This window comes from Elephantulus edwardii, unplaced genomic scaffold, assembly GCF_000299155.1.
Source record: "Elephantulus edwardii isolate Elephantulus edwardi_28Jun2011 unplaced genomic scaffold, EleEdw1.0 scaffold00062, whole genome shotgun sequence".
Classification (NCBI taxonomy): domain Eukaryota; kingdom Metazoa; phylum Chordata; class Mammalia; order Macroscelidea; family Macroscelididae; genus Elephantulus; species Elephantulus edwardii.
In genome coordinates this window covers 14,902,014-14,923,730 of record NW_006399812.1, presented here as the reverse complement: position 1 = coordinate 14,923,730, position 21,717 = coordinate 14,902,014, and the positions used below count along the sequence as shown (strand labels likewise).

The following is a 21,717-nucleotide window of genomic DNA, read 5'->3' as shown; positions in this document are numbered from 1 at the left end:
ATCCCTGGTGTACGCCCTTCCCAATTTTTGAACCATGCAGTGTTCCCTTGCTTTGTTCTGACGACTGCCTCCTGGTCCAAGTATAGGTTTCACATTAGAATGATCAAGTGTTCTGGGATTCCCATTCTTCTCAGAGTCAGCCATAGTTTGTTATGATCCACACAGTCAAATGCTGTGAAAGGTAGTGGCCTGATATATTTATTTTAGAAAGGTGTCTGCTGCCTGTAGGATTTTCACACAAGTTTTCACGAGTTTCTTCCTGTTGTTTCGATGGTCGCTATGAATTAAGAGTCCAGCTGACAACACAGAACAGCAATAAGGAAAAAGCCCAACTTCCTGGAATTGTTGGGTCTTGTGAGCTAGTTCTTGGAGAAACCTTCAACATTGCTTACTGATACTTTTCCATTCAAAATGAACAAGTTGATTAATTTCTGTCTAGTGGATGACTTGTAGTGACCCTGGAGGGGAGAAGGTTTCCCCTAGAACATTTCCAAGGCTGTAGGTCTTTATGGAAACAGACTGCCACCTTTTCTCCCGCTGAGCAGCTTGAGAGTTCGAGTCACTGACCTCTCGCTTAGCCGCTGACGGCTTTGACTACTGTTGCCAGGACGGCTTCGATTTATAACAGGTGTTCTAGCAGTAATAACCGTGATTACAGGGGTCATTCTCTGTGGTCATCTGGGACGTCAGATAGTGACAGTGGGGCATTGTTCTTGGTTGCTGAGCCCTTCAAATCAAGTCAGAGATTGAAAGCAAGGCCCTGTGCTCCGGCGGAGTTATTGGCCTCGGAAACCCCCTCACCTATGACTGATGTGGGGACCCCTAGTGCTTCCCATTGGAGCAGATTTGGATACTTCTGCAGAGTGGGAAGCATTCAAAACTTGAGGCCATGCTTTATGACCCCGACCAGCTTGCTGCCCTCCCTGTCTCTCGTCTGTGTAAGAGACTAGCAGAGTGGCTTTCAGACTGTGCTCAGTCAAGTCCCAAGTTCCAGAGAGGGGTCCCAGGAGGATCTGGGGAGTGGACATTGGGGAGCTTGCTGGATAGGACAGGAGGAAGGAGGACAAGATGAATTGAAGGGCAGATGCGGAAGCAGCCTCCCCCAAAATTCAGCTGTGAAGGGAAGTAGGCACTTTGGGGTGGTAGATAAAAGGGGAGCAGAATGTTTTCAGAAAGGCAGACGCAGGAGCAAGTATGTGTGCTGATGGGCAAGGCCCCAGAGACAGGAAGAGACTGATAAAAGCTGGGAACCAGGGACCCCTGGAGTAGCTCTGTCTGACATGAGAACCCAGGCAACACAGGGTAGCAGGACTTGGTCTCTGGGGACAGGTGCAGCTGAGTCTAAAGCAAGGATATTGCGAGGTCATGCAAGGGCCTTGAGAAGGCAACGTATGAGACAGGACCTGGGAAACATAGTAAGGGTGCCAGGGAACAAGATGCCTATTGGGTATTTGGGTTCAGGTTTAGAATTCTAACGGTGTCAGCCTGGCTAATGTCCTTTCACAGTGTGCAGATTTAGGATGCAGGCCGTGGGGTTAGAAGGTGGGTTTAACTAGAGTTGACGTTTTTCTAGATGAATGTTGAAGAGGAAGCACATGGAAATGTTTATAAGGGAGTGTCTATACAGATGAACAATGGGCTCTCAGCACGTTAAGGTTGAAAAATGTTTATGGGCCTCATATGTACTTTGAGAGTTGTGTTAAGGGGAGTGTGTTTGCTCTGTAAAGCATGTTGGTTCTAACGGTCAGTTTTGTAGAAAAGGGAGAGGCAATTTTATCCAAATAAGCCCAACTCAGAAGAGGTATTTTAATAGCAAGCACCCTTTCTATAAAAGAACCCAAGTGAGGCTGTGCTTATGGGCTTGGCCGTTAATCAGAAGGTTGACGGTTCAAGCCCACCAACTGCTCTGAGGGTGAAAAAGCCTGATCATCTGCACTGGGGAAGGTTAAGAGCAGGAAACTGGGCCACTCACTCCTGCGCTGTCCGGTTGCATTACCATGCGTGGGAACTGACTCCAGCAGCTCTTTTTTGTTGGGCTATAACTTAAATTCCTCTAGAGATTTATATTATGAACAGTGTACTCAGCCACTTTACAGATATGTACATCATATGAATGGCCTGATTGTGGTGCCTGGAACACAGTGTATTCTCAGTAAACATTCAACAGATGAGTCAACCTCAGACTCAGGCAGACCTTGGAACTAGGTCAGAATCCACATGGACATGCTTGAGAAGCAGATTTCCTCAGATTGTGTCTGGGCTCTACACAGTGCTTTAGTGGAATCTAGACTCTATAATCCTTAAAGAGAATGGAGTTCCTTCTACTTAGTGGTTTTGAGGAGAATCCAAGGTGTGTTTAAGTGAAGCAATTAGAGTGCAGAACAGTATATGTAGTATATATCCCTTTTAAGAAAAACCATGGTGAATCCTCTTCGGTACGTGTAATTGCTTCTGTGTGCATAGGAGCCCAGGAAGTTTAACACACATGGTTAACTCCAAAGAGGGGCCCCGGAGCCAAGCTTGGAGGGAGACCAGCTGTCCACTGGATGTATTTCTATATTGTTTACCATAAGTATTGTATTTTCAAATAGAATAAAAACCTTTAAAAGAGTGAGCAATGGTCATTAAACCTAGTGCTGCTTCTACTAAGTATATTCCTTTAAAATGTCATTTTTAAAAAGTTTCTTTTATTACCCTTTTTTTTTTTTAACTTCATTGAAGACATCAGACTCAATTTAGGTTTGACACACAGCCATTCATACACATTTCGAACTCTAATTTCCAGTGATGAATGTTATTACAGTGTCTGATCAGCCACTTAGGCAGCTCTCACCAGAGAGCTGTGGTGAGGAATTACAGGTCCGAATCCACCCGCTGCTCCGCAGCAGAAAGACAAGGCCTCTCCTCCGGGTGACTGAGAGCCTCTGAGAACCTACTGCAGGGTCAGCTCTGGTCACCAAGGTTACGCAACAACCATAATAATCAACCACTTAGAAAAGCTGTCAATTAAAACAGACATTGGCGGGGGGAAGAAGAACGAACTGGGGAGGAGGGTGGAGAAAACAGTGCAACAATGAATGAATGAAAACCCCAAATCTCTGTAAATGGTCATTAAAACTAATAAAATTTAATAATAAATAAAAGGACATTTTGGATTTAAAAGTTAATACTTACATGAAGCCAAAATCTTTCTCCCTTCCCAATTATTTGGGAAACTCCTCCAGGAATAAGATTTGTAGGTAGGATTGAGTCCATGCTAAGAAAATGAAACTCTCTAAGGGATATAGTTTCCTAAAAGGACCAGGCAGGAAGCATACACAGGATACAGTTTATCTTTACAGATACCTTTGGAATCTTTGGAAGATTCTTTACTTGAGAAAGCATTTCTATAATTGTAGGAGAGATGAACCTGGAAATTTTCAATACTATCATTTACCAAAAATCACAGCATATGGTGAGAATGAAAAGGCCAAAAGAATGGATATAATATTCCAAAGATACTGTGGGTATTACTTTCTTGAAGGTCATTGTGCTTGGAAAGGCTGGCAAAAGAGAGGAAGAGTGGAGTAGTCTATAGGAAGTTGCAAGGCTAAACTAAAGAGTGGCTGCACCTTTCCGAGAGTTCAAATTCATCAGTGGCTCAATGGGAGAAAGATGGACAGTCAGCTCTTGAACAATGTACGCCCCAGAAACACAGTAGTTTAACCACTACTCATGTGGTTTAAAAAAAAAATTGGGGGAGCTCTGGTGGCCTAGTGGTAAGGAGCTGCACTACAATCCCAGAGGCGCATGGTTCGAATCCACCAGATGCTCTGCCGGGGAAGGAGGGACAATCTCCTGTACCAGTCAGATCTGATTTGACGGTACACTCACACAAAAAAATAATAAAATAAAAATAAAATAAATTTTAAAAAATTACTGATGTGGTTTTAAAAAAGCAGTGTTTTTTAATCAACTAAAAATGAGTCTGTGCGTTTAAAAAAAAAAGCTGTCATTGTTTTTAAGAGTCTAATTGTACATAAGTGTTACTTAAACCAGTTCCAAATTATAGCAGCTTGATTCTAAAGGAGGTGTTGTAAGTACAGAATGTATTTCTCCCAAGTTTGCAGCCACTTGTTAATCTTGATGACTTACAATACTCTTTTCTTCCTTTTTCTCTTATTTTTATGCACAGCATAGTAAGTGTGCCACGTACTCTGTGGGGATGCAGAAAACTTACTCCATGATCTGTTTAGCCATAGACGATGATGATAAAACGGATAAAACCAAGAAGGTCTCCAAAAAGCTCTCCTTCCTGAGCTGGGGCACCAACAAGAACAGGCAGAAGTCTGCCAGCACCATGTGTCTCCCGGCAGTTGGGGTTGCAAGGCCTCATATCAAGAAGAAGCTGCCCTCCCCTTTCAGCCTTCTCAACACCGACAGTTCTCTGTACTGATGGGAGGAGAGAAAAACGTTTAAACCCAAAACAGTGCCCAGTGCTGACGAGGCCTTGATGTTTGTGCCATACTGGAACATTTCTGTCTCAGATCTTGTCTTGGTTGAAACTTGCTAATCTTAGATTTCTTTAGGAATGCAAGTAACATGAAACCTCTAGAAATTTGAGGACAACAAAGTAATTCCAGTGTCACTGTATTGCTGCAAGTTATTTATTACATAAAGTATTGTAAATAGAATAGTGTTAGAAATGATGGCTGTTTAATGATTACGACTGTTGGTCACTTTCAGAGTCAAATTTGGATGACCTATATTATTAGTCCTATTTGTACACTTCTAGGTTTGGGTAATAAGAGATGTTTCTGTAACCTAGAATTCAGACAACCCCGGAGTCAAGGCAAGTTAGGGGACTTCTGTGATAGTTTCAAGTTAGTGTTTCTAAAAATTGTTCCCAACAACTGCTCCCTACATCCCTGAAATTATAAGGTTTTCCTGTTATTTCCACATGTAGAAATGCTACCACCAGGTCAATTCTATGCCAAACTTGTCATGACTTTCGAAATGAAAACCATTTTTAGGAGCAGCTTTTCTTCTAGTTTCATGTCATTTACAAGTTTCTAACGCCGTGGCAGGGTTAGATGAAGATGCTGTCTACAAGGTAGATAATGTGCTGTTTGATACTCAAAACATTTTTTTCATCTTGTTCAAAGTAGAAATGTACAAAACTGTATATTTTTAAGAATCTTGGGTTAAAAAAGCTAGCTCAACATATTTTTCAAGTAAAGATGTAAATAATTTGAATTCAAAGCTGTATTTGGTTTTTTAAATAATAGTAACATTCTGCCAGTTGAATTCTCTAGCTGTGAGTTGGATGACACTGTGATTCTAATAAGACTCACTGTTGACACAGAACAGTATATAGCTAAGAAAAAGGAGAGCAATTGAAATCTACTTGTTGAGACTTAATCTTTTGTGCAATAAAAGGGAAGCGACCACCTTGATGAAAGTATATTTACTGCATCTAGGACCATGTTTGTATGAATATTTAAATAAACACATTCATTTATGCTGTTTTGTGTGGCTTTTTCAAGAATATTTTATTACATTTTTGGTGACAGTTGGCACAAGAGATTCTCATTCAACCATTTTTTTAATTTTAGTTTAATGAAAGTTTACAGCAGAGACTTTGAATTTCCATTCATTCATTGTTGCACTTTTCTCCCTGCCCTCTCCTGCCCACCCCCAATTAGCTTTTCTTTTTTAAAAGTAAAAGAAAAAATTCTGTCATTGTTGTACAGTCCTCCCCCCTCATTCAACCATTTTACACGTTGGTTATGTTCTTCACAAAGTCCATGTTCCCAGTAAACATTCGCATTATTTTCATCTGTTCTGTTACTAGTAATCCCTGCCTCCCTTACATTCTCATGTAGATGATTTTCTAAAGGAGCACAGGACTCGATGGTGATGCTCTGTTTTGTGAGCCAGTCTGTAAAAGATGTTTTTGGTTCAAAGAGTTGTCCAATCTCAACTGGTCTAGTAAGTCTGAATTTTTTTTTAATTTTTTTAAAAATTATTATTTTTGTGTGCATGTACCGTCAAATCAGATCTGACTGGTACAGGAGATTGTCCCTCCTTCCCCGGCAGAGCATCTGGTAGATTTGAACCAGTAAGTCTGAATTTTTTAAAAAAGAATTTGAAGTTCACGTTCACATTTCCCCCCCTTTCTATCAAAATCCATCTACTGGGGTCCTGAGAAGAATGGTGGTTAGTGGTCGTCAGGCACTGTCTAGTTCTTTTGGTCTCAGGCATGGTTCATGTCGTTGATTCTGTAGATGAATTTCTTGAATCTTTGGTTTTCTTATCTATTGCTACAGATGAACTGAGACCAACAGTTGTATTTTAGATGGTTGCTCGTCAGCTTTAAAGATCTGTTATCAAGGAATGTCTAAGAAATATTCATAACTGTGCCACCTGCATGCTTTATTATACATATGAATATCTAGGCATGCAGTTATAGCTGCATATACATATGTTCTTATCTATATACTTACATGCCTACATATTTAGTACCATCGAGTCGGAACCGACCCATAGCTGACCCTCCAGCGGGTTTTCAGAGGCCGTCAATCGCATGGAAGGAGAGTGTCCATCATTCTGCGGAGCAGCTGATGGCCTCAAACCGCGTGCCTTTGGGATTGCTGCACAGCTTCTTGCCACTATATAGTTTCTGGTGGTTTCTGCTATTTAAAGAAAAGACCTTTACCTAGCCATTACCAACAGTTCCTTTTTTATGCACTTTTTAGTGATATTATTTAAAAGCTCAAGTTTTTGAGATACTAGATACTATACCAAACTAGGTTATAGAACATAAGCTTTGTGAAGTATAGAATACCAAATGACCCACGTGTCCCCTAAAGCTCTGGTGCTAAATCTTCAAACCCAGAAAATCAATCCTGTGATGTGTTTGCCTATGTCTAAGAATTCTTAGTTGACCTTGTTCTGTACTGTTGAATCAGAACTGACCCATAGCTGATCCTCCAGTGGGTTTTCAGAGACAGTTATTCACATGCCCATCCTCCCACAGAGCAGCTGGTGGGATTTGAACTGTGTGCCTTTGGGATTGCAGCACAGCTGCTTGCCACTAGGCCACCAGAGCTCCCTATTTGCCTTTTTGTAGCTTATTTTATATATAACTTACTAAGTAAAGCCTTGGAACTATAAGGCCATCATGAGTTAGAATCAACTTGATAGCAACACATTTATGCTTATATATGTTTAAATCTGTAGTCGCACAAAAAAATTATATGTCCGTGTGTGTATGTATGTATATATTGTTATGTACCATCAAGACAACAACTTATAATGACCCATGAACAATAGTTTTGAATCCTCCTCTAGCCTGAGCCAGTCTCACCTTCTCTGACACACCTGTCCCCATTGCCATAGTCACTGTCAATCCATCTCATCCAGGGTCTTCCTCTCCTGCACAGACCCTCCATTCTTAGCATGATGTCCTTCTCCAAGGACTGGTCTCTCCTGGCCACATGTCCAGAATATGTGAGGCAGAGCTTCAGAATCCTTGCCTCCAAGGAGCAACCCCGCTTTACCCTCTCTAGGACAAACTTGTTTGTTCTCTTGGCAGTCCATGGTGTGCTCAATACTCCTCCAGCACCACAGCTAAAAGGCATCCATTATTCTCTATGTGTCAGTATATATACAACAGAACAAAACCCTGCCCAGCCCTGCGCCATCCTCACAGTCTCTGCTGTGCTTAGGTGCAGTGTTTCAGTCCATCCTTCTGAAGGGTCATCTTCTGTTTTGTGGGCCCTGTAGTTTTCCAGCGTGATGTCTTTGTCTAAGTACTGGACCCTTGGAAACATGCTTCAAGTATGTGAGGCGACATCATCAGCCTCACTTCTGACGAGCACTCCGACTGCCAAGACAGATGCTTGTGCCTGTGGTTGTCTGCAGTCTCTTCACAGCCAGCCGCCAAGAGGTGCTGTTGTGTATATTTAGTGACATCATTTACCTTGTCAGGCCACGCACACTTCATCCATTTGGCGTTACACTTCTATTACCAACAACGTGTTTGCTGCCCTGCAGGGATCTCTGGAGGCCTGGTTGTGAGTTTGCTGCCACCTGGAAGGCATGAGGTTCAAACCACTAGATGTTGCGTGGAAGGACAGATGGCAGTTTCCTCCCACACAATTCTACTTCATGTGCTCCCGCTTCCACTTGTCCTTAGCCCTTCGCGCCTTCTGAGCCTTATCCTCTGCCAAATGCTGACCTTCTGGTCTCTCTGGTCAGTAGCTCTAAGAGGTGCCTATCTCCCAGGTGTTACTGGTCCCCTTACAGGCCTTTCTATGTTGTGTTGTTATGTGCTGTCGAGTCACTTGCGACTCATAGCGACCCTATGTACAACAGCCCTAAACTCTGCTCTGTCCTGTGCCAATCGCACTGTCTCTGACACTCCCATCCCGATTATCCCAGTCACTGAATCAATCCACCTCATAGAGGGCCTTCCCCTCCTGCGCTGTCCCTCCACCCTCCCAAGCATGATGTTCCTCTCCAAGGACCGGTCTCTCCTCACAACATGTCCAAAGTATGTTAGACGGAGCCTCAGAATCCTTGCCTCCAAGGAGCCACCCCGTTTAACCCTTTCCAGGATAAATCTGTTTGTTTTCCTAGCAGTCCATGGTATTCTCAATACTCTTCTCCAGCACCACAGCTCAAAGGCATCAATTCTCCTTCTATCCTCCTTGGTCATTGTCCAACTCTCTGATGCATAACAAGTGATTGGGAAGACCAATGATTAAGACAGACTAGGAAGAAGGATTGGCCATCCACTTCTGAAATAGCAGGCCTCTGAAAACCCTATGTAAAACAGAACACATTTAGATAACAGAAATGGCAAAGGAGGTTGAGTTTTCAAGTATGGAAATACAAAGGAAGAGGAACAGTTGTAAGCAGACACTGGTGATTGGGACATGGAATGTGAGAACCATGAATGTAGGAAAATGAGATATTGTTAAGGAAGAAATGGAACGCATAAATATTGACATACTAGGCATCGGTGAGATGAGATGGACTGGCATGGGACATTTTGAGTCGGATGGCCATATGATATATTACTCTGGAGATGAAAAGGTGAAAAATGGAGCTGCTTTCATAGTTAAAAAAGTCATTGCTAGATCCATCTTGAACTACAATATTGTCAGTGACAGGATAATATCTATACGCATACAAGGAAGTCCAGTGAATACCACTATCATTCAAATATATGCACCAACAACCAGAGCCAAGGAAGAGGAGATAGAAGATTTTTACCAACTTTTACAATCGGAGATTGATCGAACATGCAACCAAGATGCATTGATAATAATGGGTGACTGGAATGCAAAATACAACTCTGACTAGTCTTTAAAAAACCACAGAGCAGCGAATGGGCAAGGTTTCACATAGATTGTCCAGCCACCACCTGACCCCTGAAGTCATTTTTTGTTTGATCTTTTTATCTTTTTTTTACAGCATATTCTTTACATTTCCCCCCTCCCCATTCATTCACTGTTGCACATTTTCCTCCCTGCTCACCCCTCTCCCCAGTTCATTTTTCTTTGAGAAAAAAAATAAAATGCTTTCACTGTTATACAATCCCCCAGGCCACAGTCCACTTTACTATGCATTATTTTTTCTGTAATCTTGTTATGACAATAATACCTAATCTTATGTCCTTTTTAAAAATTTTTATTTTATTAATTTTAATGAACATTTACAGAGATTTTGGATTTTCATTCATTCATTGTTGCACTTTTTTTCTTTACCCCCCTTCCCCCAGTTCGTTCCTCTTTGAAAAGCAAAAGATAAACTTCATTGGTATACAATACCCCCGACCCTGCCCCTGCCCCCAAATGCACTCCACTATGCAACCTTAATTCTGGATTCCTGTGATAATCATAATATGCCTATGTCCCTTTTAAACAGTTCTCTCCCTCATCGGTTTCAATGCAGTATACCCTCTTTTCTTAGGTTCCCTCCAACCCTGATGTCAGTCCTATTTTACAACAGTGGCATTATGCAGTATTTGTCCTTTTGTGACTGAGGTATTTCACTCAGCATGTCCTCCAAGGTCACCCATTTTGCATATTTCATGAGTTCTTTGCTTTTCAATGCAGTTAGTAATTCCATTGTGTGAATATACCACAGCTTCTCTATCCATTTGTTTGTTGATGGGCACTTGGGTTGTTTCCAACTCTGCTATTGTGAACAAAGCCACAATAAAAATGGGTGTGCACTATTTTATGTTTTATAAATTACTAGCCTTTTCACAAAGAAGACATTACAAGAACTTTCATGTCATGTTCTCTCATTGCTGTCAAGTCAAACCCACTCAGAGCTAACCCTCCAGTAGGTTTTAAAAGGCTATAAATTACATGGGAGGTTGCTCTCTGGAAGAGTAGCTGGTAGACTTAAACTATGCACCTTTGAGTTGGCGGCACAACTCTTTACCCACTAGGTCACGAGAGCTCTTGTCAGGTTATGTTGTTGTTGTATACCTTATGTTAGTATATTTTAAAACATATGGCACTGGAACTCTTTGAACAGTTTTACCTTGTGATCCCCAAGCCCTCATTGTTATTTGTGTATCTTGCTGTTGTTGTACATTTACAAATGTTTTCTTTTCCTCCCTCACACATACTTTTATAAGTTTCTTATCTTTTAATTGGAACTTAAGACTTCAGACTTTCTCAAAGCCCTGTGTGTTCAGAAGATCTGTGTAGGGATTATAAACACAGCCTACAGCTGTGGGGGTAGAGGAAGAAACAGGAAAGGCAAAGGCAGTACAACTGTTTATTTACATTGGCAAGTCCACGCACAGGAATATTCTTCCTGACCAGGCCTGAAGAGCAGCCACACAGGAACAAGGGGCTTTGGCTACACAGTGCTTAATTGTAGGTTTGCTTTCTTTAGATGCTCACATCCACTGCCCGAGGGCTGAGAAGACCTTTCCTGTGACAGATGCAGGTCAAGGTCATGCTTTAAAATTTGCTGAGTATGAGAGTCTCTAATGAAACAGACTCTCGGTGAGATCCGCAAAGGTTCTTCTAGTCCAGGAAGGAGAGCAGTGTCAGCTGGTGTCTGCTAAGGAAGTGTCTGAACCCAAGTAAAGCCTCAGGGAGGCCCCCTGCTGCTTTCACTGGTTGCTGTGACAGGAAATCTTTGTTCTTGGTTTTTAAAATAAGAAATGATGCTGTTTGTGGTCTGAAGAAGGAAATGCAGCTGTCGTCAGCTGGACTGGGTGAAAAACAGGTGAATTTGCTGTGCCACCGCTGGGCCCACCACTTGCTCCAGTTCTTGGGTAGATGCATTACTTAGTTGTTGGATACTCGGGAACTTCTGAAGCAGGAGAGGGGCTTTAACTTTGCCAACTCCCGGGATCTGCTGCACAGTTCGGAGGAGGGACCGCTCAGCATGCAGAGAGCGGTTTTTCTTGAGAAAAGGGTTCTTCCTGGGCTCTTTGGCTTGTTCTTGGACCTGAAGCCGACATTAAAGGAGGAGAGACACATGTGCGCCCTCTAGCGGACAAACCATCTTAAAATTGGTGCAAGTTTTCATTTTTCTGTTCAGTGTGACTTAAGGTATAAAGATCTGTCTCTTCCTATTTTGACTAATATGAATAGGATTTTTTCAGACATCAGTAAAGTTACTGAGAGCAGAACTAAAAATGGGCAACTTAAAAAAAAAGAGAAAGTTAAAATGTATAATCAGCAAAAAATTAATGTTCAGAATGTTTAGGATAAAAAAAACCTTAGAGCAACCCAAACACCCCTGGTGCATAAAGAAACTTTCCAGTCGTGTAGGATTAAATGATGGCCATATCTAAACTGGGCCCGCTTGATACAGGACCTGGAGGCAATTCTCTAATGCAAAGTAAGTGGTAGTTACAGGAAGACAAAATAAAAACCCAAAAACCAACAACCAAAACCAGAAATACCTCAACTCACTGCCATCCAGTCATAACTGACTCATAGCTGACCCTCCAGCAGGTTTTCAGAGGCTGTAAATCGCATGGGAGGAGACCGCCCATCTTTATCCTTTTTAGCAGCTGGTGGATTCGAACTGCTTGCCTTTGGACTGACAGTGCAATGTCCTACCCATGAAGCCGCCAGAGCTCCCCGTGAAGACAAATTGAAGCAAGTATTTTATCAGTCAGGCATAGTGAAGTTAGGTGTGTGAGGAGAGGAATGGAGGGGAATCTATGAAAATAGGACGCTGCTTGCTAATTTGGTATTGACCCTACCTTTACATCAGGATGCGAGGGAGATTATACAAAAATGATACCCACTTCCTATGCTCCCATGTCCTGATTTTTAACTGGTCTGAGTAAGGCCTGTTGAGGGAGCAGGCTGAGTGCTGGGCTGCTGGGAGTTGGAACCCACTGGCTGCTCCCCCTGTTAAAAGTAACAGCTTAGGAATGAAAACCTAGCCTTTCTGTAAACTTTTGTTAAAAATCACAATAAAAAATAAAATACAGTCACTGTGGAAAAAAGAAACAGCTTTGAAACCCAATGGAAGGTCACCATGAATTGGAAATGACTTGACAATAGGTTTGGTGGAAAGTAAAGCCTAGGCATCCCTGATAAAATGACCCAGACAACTCTGTGGCCAAGTCAAAGTTCAGTGAGGATAATGAGAAGCAGTTTTGGGTTTTTGTTTCAAAAATAGTGTTTCACATGGAAGTGCCCTGATGCTTAACAAAAGGTATGTGGGGATGAGGCAGAGCAGCTGCCACTGGACAGTTCCACTAGTCAGAATAATGTGAAAAGCAATGAACGACAAATCCAGCGCATCCCAGGAGTCTAAACTCAGATTTTTAATTAGTTCACTGGCGGCTGACAAATGGGCAGCAAGCTCAGCTAAGTGGCACCACAGCTTCTACATACAGGAACCTAAATTCCTCAGAGAGGTTTTGGAAACCAACACATGGAATGATAAGGATTGGACTGATGGATCACAACTACAAGTGACTCGTGAATAAAGAAAATGCAGGGATTTGGGGGCACTAACCTCCCTCGAAGTAGAGTATTTTCTACCTCCCCCCTCTACTGCCTTTAATGTTTTGAGTATCCATTAAGAACACCCTGTGACGTCTCTCAAGTAATTAATACAAACAGGTAACTACTCACTCAGAGTTTTAAGTGGATACCAAGTACACAAGAACTTACTGCATTAAAAGCAAGAGAAAAGTCGGCTTATAATATAAACTCTGGTAAGGAGTTGCACTGCCAACTCAAAAGCATGTGATTTGAATCTGCTAGCTGCTCTTAGATGCAATTCCAGCGCGATTTACAGCCTCTGACAACCTGAAGGGTCAGCTATGAATCAGTTCTGACTGGATGGCAATAAATAGCAGTAGCAGCTCAAGTACTGTTCAAACGATTTCAAGGGTCACCTGTAAGGAAAGGCAGCTGCGCCAGTGTTTACTAAGGTCGCCGAGGCGCAGTAAGGACAGGGTTTGTGGAGCGGATGGAGCAGTCCTTACCAACTGGATAATGAGGCCGGAGGCTTCCATCTGGCTGGCCACTGGAAGCAACACCATCCCCAGGTCCAGAACGGTAAACTTCTGTACAGCTGGGAAGTACTGTTCACTCACAGAGGTCTTTTCAACTATAACGATCCCTTGGAGACGGCTAGACTTCAACCAAAACAAGACAATCAATCATTTTATAACAAAATTCCTTTGAAAATAAAAAAGGACACGCCTTCTTGATTTCAGGAAAAAGAGGCGGCTGGGTGTTTGGAATAATCAGTGGGTTTACACCAATTATTCCAAGACATGGAGGGGCGAGTGATACGAGTAAATTTCCATCTCCTGTTATTTTGGTTCAGACTTACATTTCGAACCCGAACAAGCCTCTTTCTGTAGCCATTTCCTGCCACCAAATCGGCTTCGGTGATGTAAAGAATACAGGATCTGTTAGATAAGTAGAAATCTACTGGCGTCTGGCGATCCTCAAAAACGAGCTTAATTTTCCCTAAAAATAAAAATAAGGAAATGAGTTGTCCCAGCTTTAACAGGAAAGGTTTTTAAAAGCGAGGACGGGGAGAAGGGCAGGAGCCAACTGACCGTGCATACCCTCCGTCAGCTGCGACCCACGCCATTTCTGGCTGGCCACAACGTGTCCCAAAGGCACATGGATGGGGCCTATGTCCTCAGACGGGACCCCTTCCATCGCTGGTCTGGATCTAATGAGGACAACGCGGGGTGACACAGTCCCACATTCCACTCCAACAACTCTTGGGCAGGATCCTGTTTGCTGTGTGTATTGTTAAGACTGAATTGTTTGTCAAAGAGTCAAGAGTTTCCTCTCCTGGTGGCCTTATACCCTATTTTCTCCACCTGCCTGGCTCAAGAGCTGCGCCCCCAGCGAGGTCCACGTTGGGGTCCGCAGTTAAGACAAGGGCGAAGACCGAAACAGCAGTTTCCAGCGAGTCTACCAGCGGCTGCAGCCGCTCACGCTTTCAAACCGCGCTCCGCCTCCTAGAGTGCCGGATAGGCTACGACGTAGAGATGGGCATCTGAAGCGACCTATGAGAGCGCGAGCAGTGCCGGCAGGTTCGCCGGTTGTCAAGAGCGACGGCATGTTGCCAAGAACATAGAAGTAAGCTTAACTTTGATTGGCCAAGGCCAGAGCGGAGCCAATGGCAAACATGCCTGCCGTGAGGTCCGTTATGAAAAAAAGCGTCGGGAGCTAGGCCTGGGTGAGGGGAATCCACGTTAAAGGGGCGCGGCCCCGGGTTTTCGTGGGAGATTCGAGTGCAGACCCTGGTCTGAGCTTCCCCAGTTGCAAGGATGCTCCTGGGCTTTCGCAGAGGACGCAAGAACCAGTTTGTAAGTATATACACGCCTGTCTGCGACTTGTCCTCTTGGGACCAGGAGATAAGGGATGAGCATCTGGGGAAGTTTGGGGATTTAGCGCTTGAGATTGGGGCAAGGTAGCAGAGCAAGAGGAAATGGCTTGCAGTTGTGTTCTCTAGAACCCTTTATCTAGGATGGGCCTGGCGTTCGCTCCAGTGCAGAGGAAATTACTGTCCCAAGCGTTCTAGATTCTTCCTGCCCCACCCACCAGATACACCCTATCAACAGGTCCCATCACTTTTACAGCAAAATAGACCCAGAAGCTGGCCGACGCCCTACTGGCCTCTAGCATCACCCCTGGACTGCTCCACTTCAGTTCTGCTTCCCACTCTTGTGCCCTTCTCCTAGGGCACGACAGTGGAAGCTGCCGAAAGGATTGCAGACAAAAAGATTTTTAAAAAAATTTAAATGTGGCTTTGCCCCCTTTAGGCCCCGGTGCAGCCCTCCTCCGGGCTTCCTCCTCACTATTCCAAGTGCAGCCAGGGTGCTTTTTGAAGGTATGGATGGTGAAACTCAGTCTCACATACTTTGAGCCTGTTGTCAGGACAGGTCAGTCTTTGGAAAAAGACATTATCCAGGAAACGGTGAAGGGTCAATGAAAGAGAGGAAGACCCTCAACAAAATGGATTGACACAGTGATGTAACAGTGCGCACTAGTGTGGCAGAGATGATGAGGATGGCGCAGAATAGGTTAAGGTTCAGGTCTGTTGGTCACTATGTGGTAGTGGACTGGACCGCACATAACAACTGTTCCTTCAGCCCTTTGCCTTTGTTCTTCCTTCTGCCTGGAATGCTTCCCTCCAGAACTTTCCATGGCCTCTTTGTCATAGCATGCTTGGGCTTCCATTCTCATATAAAACCTTCTGGCTTTCCTACTCAGCTCTGGCATCCCAGCTCACACAATTCATTGACACCTCTGGCTGCCCAAACTTGCAATTTAATGATCAGTCAACCTCTCCCATCTCTAATACTAAGTTCATCATGATACTCACTTCCTGTATGCAAACCTTATTCTTCGCTCCTGCCTTCTTTTTTTACTTTTATCCAGAAAAAGGCCAAATTACTTATGTTAAGTTTTCCACCTACAGAAAAAAAAAATTATGTGGTAAGGGCACTCCTGAATTATTTTGAAGCTGAGTTTGAGAACCTGCTGGACTTGGCTGCAGCAGAAACATGAAGCATTCTGGAAATGCTGCTTTAAACTTTAAAAGTGCTGAAGTCACTTTAGCCAGGTGAACTCTAAGCATTGAAGACATATTTGAAGCATATTTATTTGTCTCTGAAATTTACTAACAACATAATAAATGCTTATTGTGGATAGATTAGAACACAGTGATAATAAAACCCCTAACATCCAAAGAAAAGAGCTGTTGACATTTTCCTGCACTCTTGAAACATAGGTTTGCGCTGCAGTCTTGTTAAGCCAGCATGGTTATTAAGTTTCCTTCAAAGCATTATTGAAGCTTACGCAATACCCAGAATTGATTGAGTTACCTACATTGCCTGGGAGCTGTTTGTTGTTGTTATGTGCCATCCAGGTAGGCCTGACTTAGTGTTGGTGGATTTGAACCACCAAAGAGGCACAACCTTTGAGTTAGCAGTGTAACTCCCTGTGGACCAAACCACCACAGCTCCTTTAGTAATTCTAAAGTGAATTCAAGTTTTCTGTGTCTTTGAACAACTCCCAGGGTGTAGACAGGTAAACTAACAGATTGCTTGAGGCAGGGTGGAAGGTGCTAGCAAGATGGGTCAACAGAATGTAGAGGGAGATGGTGGCCACAGGGCTGAGGTGACCCTGTCCCCCACTGTGACTTCTGCTGGTATTGTTTTCATAGAAGCATATCGTCCATGGCCTCCTTCCTGCAGCCAGCATTGCACCGAAGCCAGCTGTGCCCCGCACACCTCCTCCTCGCAGCCCCAATCCCTCTCCAGAGAGACCAAGGTGAGTTTCAGGTGAACGTCGGGCCCTAATGTTTCCTGTGAGAGGTCACCTCTGCTTCCCTTCTGGGGACTGTTCAGATACTGGCAAAAAATGCAAATATAAGGTAGATAGAATCATATCCTCAGAAATATTTATCATGGTTCTATAATGTAACATTTAGTACAGTGCTCTGAGGGATGATGGACTTACTTGGGATCTATTTTAACCACATTCTCATTTCATAACTAGATGCAATTAATATTTCTTTCAAAATTAAAGCATTAAATCCCTTTTCAGAATAATAGCAAGCTTTAAAGAAATTTGAAATCTGCACAAAATTTTCCTTCTAAACATAACCCCACTTTTAAAAGGAGCTCTTTTTAGGCCTGGAGAAATGGAAGAATGGATAAGAAGACTCAATGTTGTGAAAATGACAATTCTACCAATGGTAGCCTCCAAGTTCAATACAATTCCAGTACAAATACCAATTCCATTCTTCAACAAAATGGAAAAGACAATTTCCAATTTCATCTGGAAAGAAAAGAGACCTCAAATAAGTAAAGCACTCCTGAAAAAGAGAAACAAGCTTGGAGGCATCTCATTCCCTGATCTTGAATCCTACTATACAGCCGTGATGGTCAAGAAAATGTGGGGGGAGCTCTGGTGGCCTAGTGGCAAGGAGCTGCAACTACAATCCCAGAGGCAAACGGTTCGAATCCACCAGATGCTCTGCCGGGGAAGGAGGGACAATCTCCTCCTGTACCAGTCAGATCTGATTTGACGGTACATGCACACAAAAATAATAAAAAAAAAAGAAAAAAAAAAAAGAAAATGTGGTACTGGCACATAGATCAATGGAATAGAATTGAGAACCCAGAAATCAGCTATGGTCAGTTGATTTTTGACAAGGAGATTAAATCAGTTAAGTGGGGAAACAACAGCCTCTTTAAAAAATGATGTTGACAAAATTGGAAAACTACTGTAGAAAACTCAAGCAAGACCCAAACCTCACACCATATACCAAAACCAACTCAAAGTAATTCAAGGACCTAGGATTAAAACCAAGGACTAAAAGAAAAAAAATTAAAAAAAAAATAGAATAAAAAAAATAAAAAACAAACAAATCAAGGACAATAAACTTCATCAGAGCTTGGAAGGCTAGAAGCCCTAATCCACAATATGAACAGTCTCCCTACCATCTTGAAAAACTTAAAACCAGGAGAGAATAAAATAGATGAATGGGACCTTCTAAGAATCACATCCCTATGCACATAAAAAAATTTCTCCAACAGGGTAAAAAGGAAAGCTACAGACTGGGAAAAAATGTTTGGTAATGACATCTGATTTGGAAGCAGGAGTGGCATCCACTTGTGAAATAGCTTGCCTCTGGAAACCGTATGGACTTGAAGAAACAAAGTTATACTAGCGTTCAGGTCTTTTGTTCATAGGGTTGCTATGAGTCATCTACGACTTGACGGCACTTAGTGACAACATAGAGCTCAGTTGGCCTACTGGACAGAAAGTGATGCTACCAAACCAAAGGTGGGTGATTTTAGTCTGCTGCCCTTATGCCAGTTTTAATTGTTTTTGGTCAAACATTCTTCTATGTGGCATAGCACTGGTCTGTCCATTTGCTGTACAGAGGTAACTGTGATGCTGAACACTGTGACACTGATGTGTCAAATGCAATAATGTTTACCCAGGGTTGACAGTGTTTGGTGGAGCTCCCCAATTAAACAAGCTTGGAAACAGGAGTGGCATCCACCTTTGAAATAGCTTGCCTCTGGAAACCCTATGGACTTGGAGAAAAGATGAAAGGTATACAATGTTCAGGTCTTTGGTTCATAGGGTCATTATGAGTCATCTACGACTTGATGACATTTAACAACAACACAACAACAGTGACATCTGATAAGGGACTCATATAAGATATGAATAGACACTTCACCAAAGAAGACATTCAGATGGCAAACACATGAAGAAATGTACAGAATTCCTAGTCTCAGCGAGATGCAAATCAAAACAACTATGAGATATCATCTTACCCCAGTAGTAATAGCAAAGTTCAACAGAGCAGCAAACAACAAATGTTGTTTCAGAGAGATTGGAACCCTTATTTACTGCTGGTGGGAGTATAAAACGGTGCAACCACTGTGGAAGGTGGTCAGGCACTTTCTCAAAAAGTTGGAAAAAGAAATACCATTTGACCTAGCAGTTTCACTACTAGGAATATACCCTACAGAAACCGGAGCTGCCACCTAAATAGGTATGTGCACACTCACGTTATTGCTGCGTTACTGACAGTAGCAAAGAAATGGAAGCAACCCAAGTGTCCATCAACAAACGAGTGGATAGAAAAACGATGGTATATTTCACACAGTGGATTACTACGCAGCAATGAAAACAAGAACCTCATAAAATATTACACAACATGGGTGACCCTGGAAGACATTATACTGAGTGAAATACCTCGGCCACAAAATGACAAATACTGCATAACACCACTGTTATAAAATAGGACTGACTTGAGGGTTGGGAGAAACTAAGAAGAGGGGATAAATAATGAACTCTGCATTAGAACAGATGAAGGAAAGAACTGTTTAAAAGGAATATATGGTTAGGTGTTATTTATATGACAACAGTCCAGAATAAAAGGTGCACAGCAAAGTGGATTGGAGAATGGAGGGGAGGAAATGATGCAACAAGGAATACATTTCTTTTAATTGAGATTTTAAAGAAAGTTTATAGAGAATTTGGATTCCCATTCATTCTTTGTTGCCTATTTTCCTCCCTGCTCACTAATGTTTTTTTTAAGTTAATTGGGAGTGGATAGGGAGGAAAATGTATAACAGTGAATGAATGAAAATCCAACTTTTTCATAATCTTTTGCCTTTCATTAAAATCACAATAAAAAAGTATTTTTTTTTTTAAATGAGCCCTTTTTGGGGAGAATGAAGGAGCATGTTCACTTGCCAGGGCCTGGGGTTATATTCTTTTACATAACAAATACATGCTCTCTCTCACACATACGTAGACCTAAACCCTGCCTGTGACCACCATGATTTTAGGCATAGGAATGTTAGTGTGCCTTTAATCTACAAAATAGATTGCCTTGAGTATTCACAATAAATGAGAACTAATTTTATTCAAGAGTGGCATTTCTTTTTTTTTAGCATTTTAAACTAGGCTATTGTGTACTTCCTGATAAAAAATGCTTTGAATTTTTTTTGTATTTTGAACTATTTTTTGTATCTTTCATTATAATCTTGATAACAAGAATTAGAAACATCTATTTGTGTTTCTTTTGTGCCTAGTATTCTGTTAAGGGCTTAAGAAGCATTACTTCATTTCTTACTAGTTCTGTGAGAGGAGACTTTTCTCATCTCAGCCTTGACTTAGTAAGTGGCCCAAAGTCTCAAGCTGATCCATGGTGACACTGTTGTCAGAGAAGCTTGGATCTGCTTGCCTCTTCAGTGTTAGTTTGAATAGCTCATAAATTACATCTATGGAACGTAAATGTTTATGTGGCAGAAGTAGCAGCTAGCAGTAAATCATAAAAGCAAATAAAACAATAACATTTTCATGGAAAGCATCCTTAAGACTCATTAGGAAAATTTTTCTTTGGTTGTAATCTTTTTAACTCTAAAATAGTCAACATGACTTTAGCCAGTGTGACACATTTCTAAAACATAATATTCAGTTTGGTTTTTTATATTACTCTTTCATGCACAGTGTGAGAACTTAATGTTAATTTACTTCTATTTCCTTTCTGTTGACGTATATTTTGATTTGATATATTATAATCGTCATAACACATTGCTAATGTTTCTGCTTTTGACAGTTGTTAATCTCTTTTAAAGCTCTTTTGAGGTTTAATGGCTATGTAATAAACTGTACCTATTTAAAATGCGTACTTTACTGAGTTTTGACATATGTTTATTTCTGTGGAACCATCACCACAATCCAAGTAATAAGCATAACCATCAACTCTCAAAATGTTCCTAGGGCCACTCTCTCTCTCTCTTACCCTCACCTCACGTTTCCCCAATAACCTGATCCCATCTCCAGTTACTTAGAGTTGTCACTATAGTTTGCATTTCTAGACTTTTACGTAAATCTCTGTGTGTGTGTGTGTGTGTCTCTCTCTCTCATTGAAATAAAATTGGTTCTGACTCACAACTAATGCTTTGGCAAGTTTCTGAGACTGTCTGTAATCACAGGGAAGTTGATTGTCCATCTTTATTCAACACAGTGACTGGTAAATTCAAACCACTGGCAAAGTGCTGCCTCTGAGTTGGCAGTGCGACTTCCTACTGTGTACACAGAGCTTCCTTTTATAGAAATGAAATTGAATTACCCAGAATAATTATGCTGGCTTCTTTCACTCAGCATAATCGTCAGTTTCATTGGAGGAATAAATAGTTAACCATTTTTTTGCTGAATATATTTGTTTCCATATATAAGTTTATAAATATACCACAACTAGTTCATCCATTCACCTGTTGATGGATATTTGGGTTGTTACTGGTTAGGGGTGTTAGAAATATAGTTGTTACAAACATTTGTATGTGAATTCTGGGGTATATGCTTGGCTAAGTGTGCAGATATTTTATTGTTGTAGCCTCTTGATGAATTTGCCCTTTTGCCGCTATAGAGTACGCTTTGTCTCTTGTAGTGGATTTTAACTTAAAAATTTGCTTTTCTAGATATCAGTATTGCCATTGCTCCTTTTGTTTGGTTACTGTATACATGGAATGCTCCCATTTTTTTTTAAATTATTTTAAGCTGCTTTATGTCATTATGCCTAAGCATAATGTCAACAGTTTATACATGGGTCATATTTTCTTTTTTTAAAATTATTATTAAATTTTATTAGTTTTAATAAACATTTACAGAGATTTTGGGTTTTCATTCATTCATTGTTACACTATTTTCTCTACCCTCC

At 41.7% G+C, this 21,717-nt stretch overlaps 3 protein-coding genes across 3 annotated transcripts in view; 2 read left to right on the top strand and 1 right to left on the bottom strand.

Moving 5' to 3' along the window:
- Nucleotides 1-4,435, top strand: part of RHPN2 (rhophilin, Rho GTPase binding protein 2) — a 73,441-nt gene extending 69,006 nt beyond the window's left edge. Inside the window, exon 15 of the mRNA XM_006887873.1 lies at nt 4,175-4,435. Within this exon, the coding sequence (XP_006887935.1) occupies nt 4,175-4,435 (261 nt within the window). The remainder of the gene's footprint in view (nt 1-4,174) is intronic.
- A 6,782-nt stretch (nt 4,436-11,217) lies between these two features.
- Nucleotides 11,218-14,165, bottom strand: LOC102844884 (chromosome unknown open reading frame, human C19orf40). Its single transcript, XM_006887872.1, has 4 exons — nt 14,060-14,165; nt 13,828-13,967; nt 13,475-13,627; nt 11,218-11,466 (listed from the first exon to the last, which is right to left on the bottom strand). The coding sequence occupies exons 1-4, from the start codon at nt 14,163-14,165 to the stop codon at nt 11,218-11,220; spliced, it is 648 nt and encodes a 215-aa protein (XP_006887934.1).
- Nucleotides 14,166-14,785: 620 nt separating this feature from the next.
- CEP89 (centrosomal protein 89kDa) overlaps nt 14,786-21,717 on the top strand; it is a 79,020-nt gene continuing 72,088 nt past the window's right edge. The window contains exons 1-2 of the mRNA XM_006887871.1: nt 14,786-14,824; nt 16,687-16,793. Coding sequence (XP_006887933.1) covers nt 14,786-14,824; nt 16,687-16,793 — 146 coding nt within the window. The remainder of the gene's footprint in view (nt 14,825-16,686; nt 16,794-21,717) is intronic.

Bases quoted from the DNA above. Each gene is read 5' to 3' on its own strand.
- LOC102844884 (XM_006887872.1), bottom strand. From the start codon at position 14,165: ATGGAAGGGGTCCCGTCTGAGGACATAGGCCCCATCCATGTGCCTTTG. The intron at 13,968-14,059 runs GTCAGTTGGCTC...TTTTATTTTTAG, and splicing joins GCTGACGGAGGGTATGCACG to GGAAAATTAAGCTCGTTTTT. The intron at 11,467-13,474 runs GTAAGGACTGCT...TGTCGGCTTCAG, and splicing joins CCGGCCTCATTATCCAGTTG to GTCCAAGAACAAGCCAAAGA.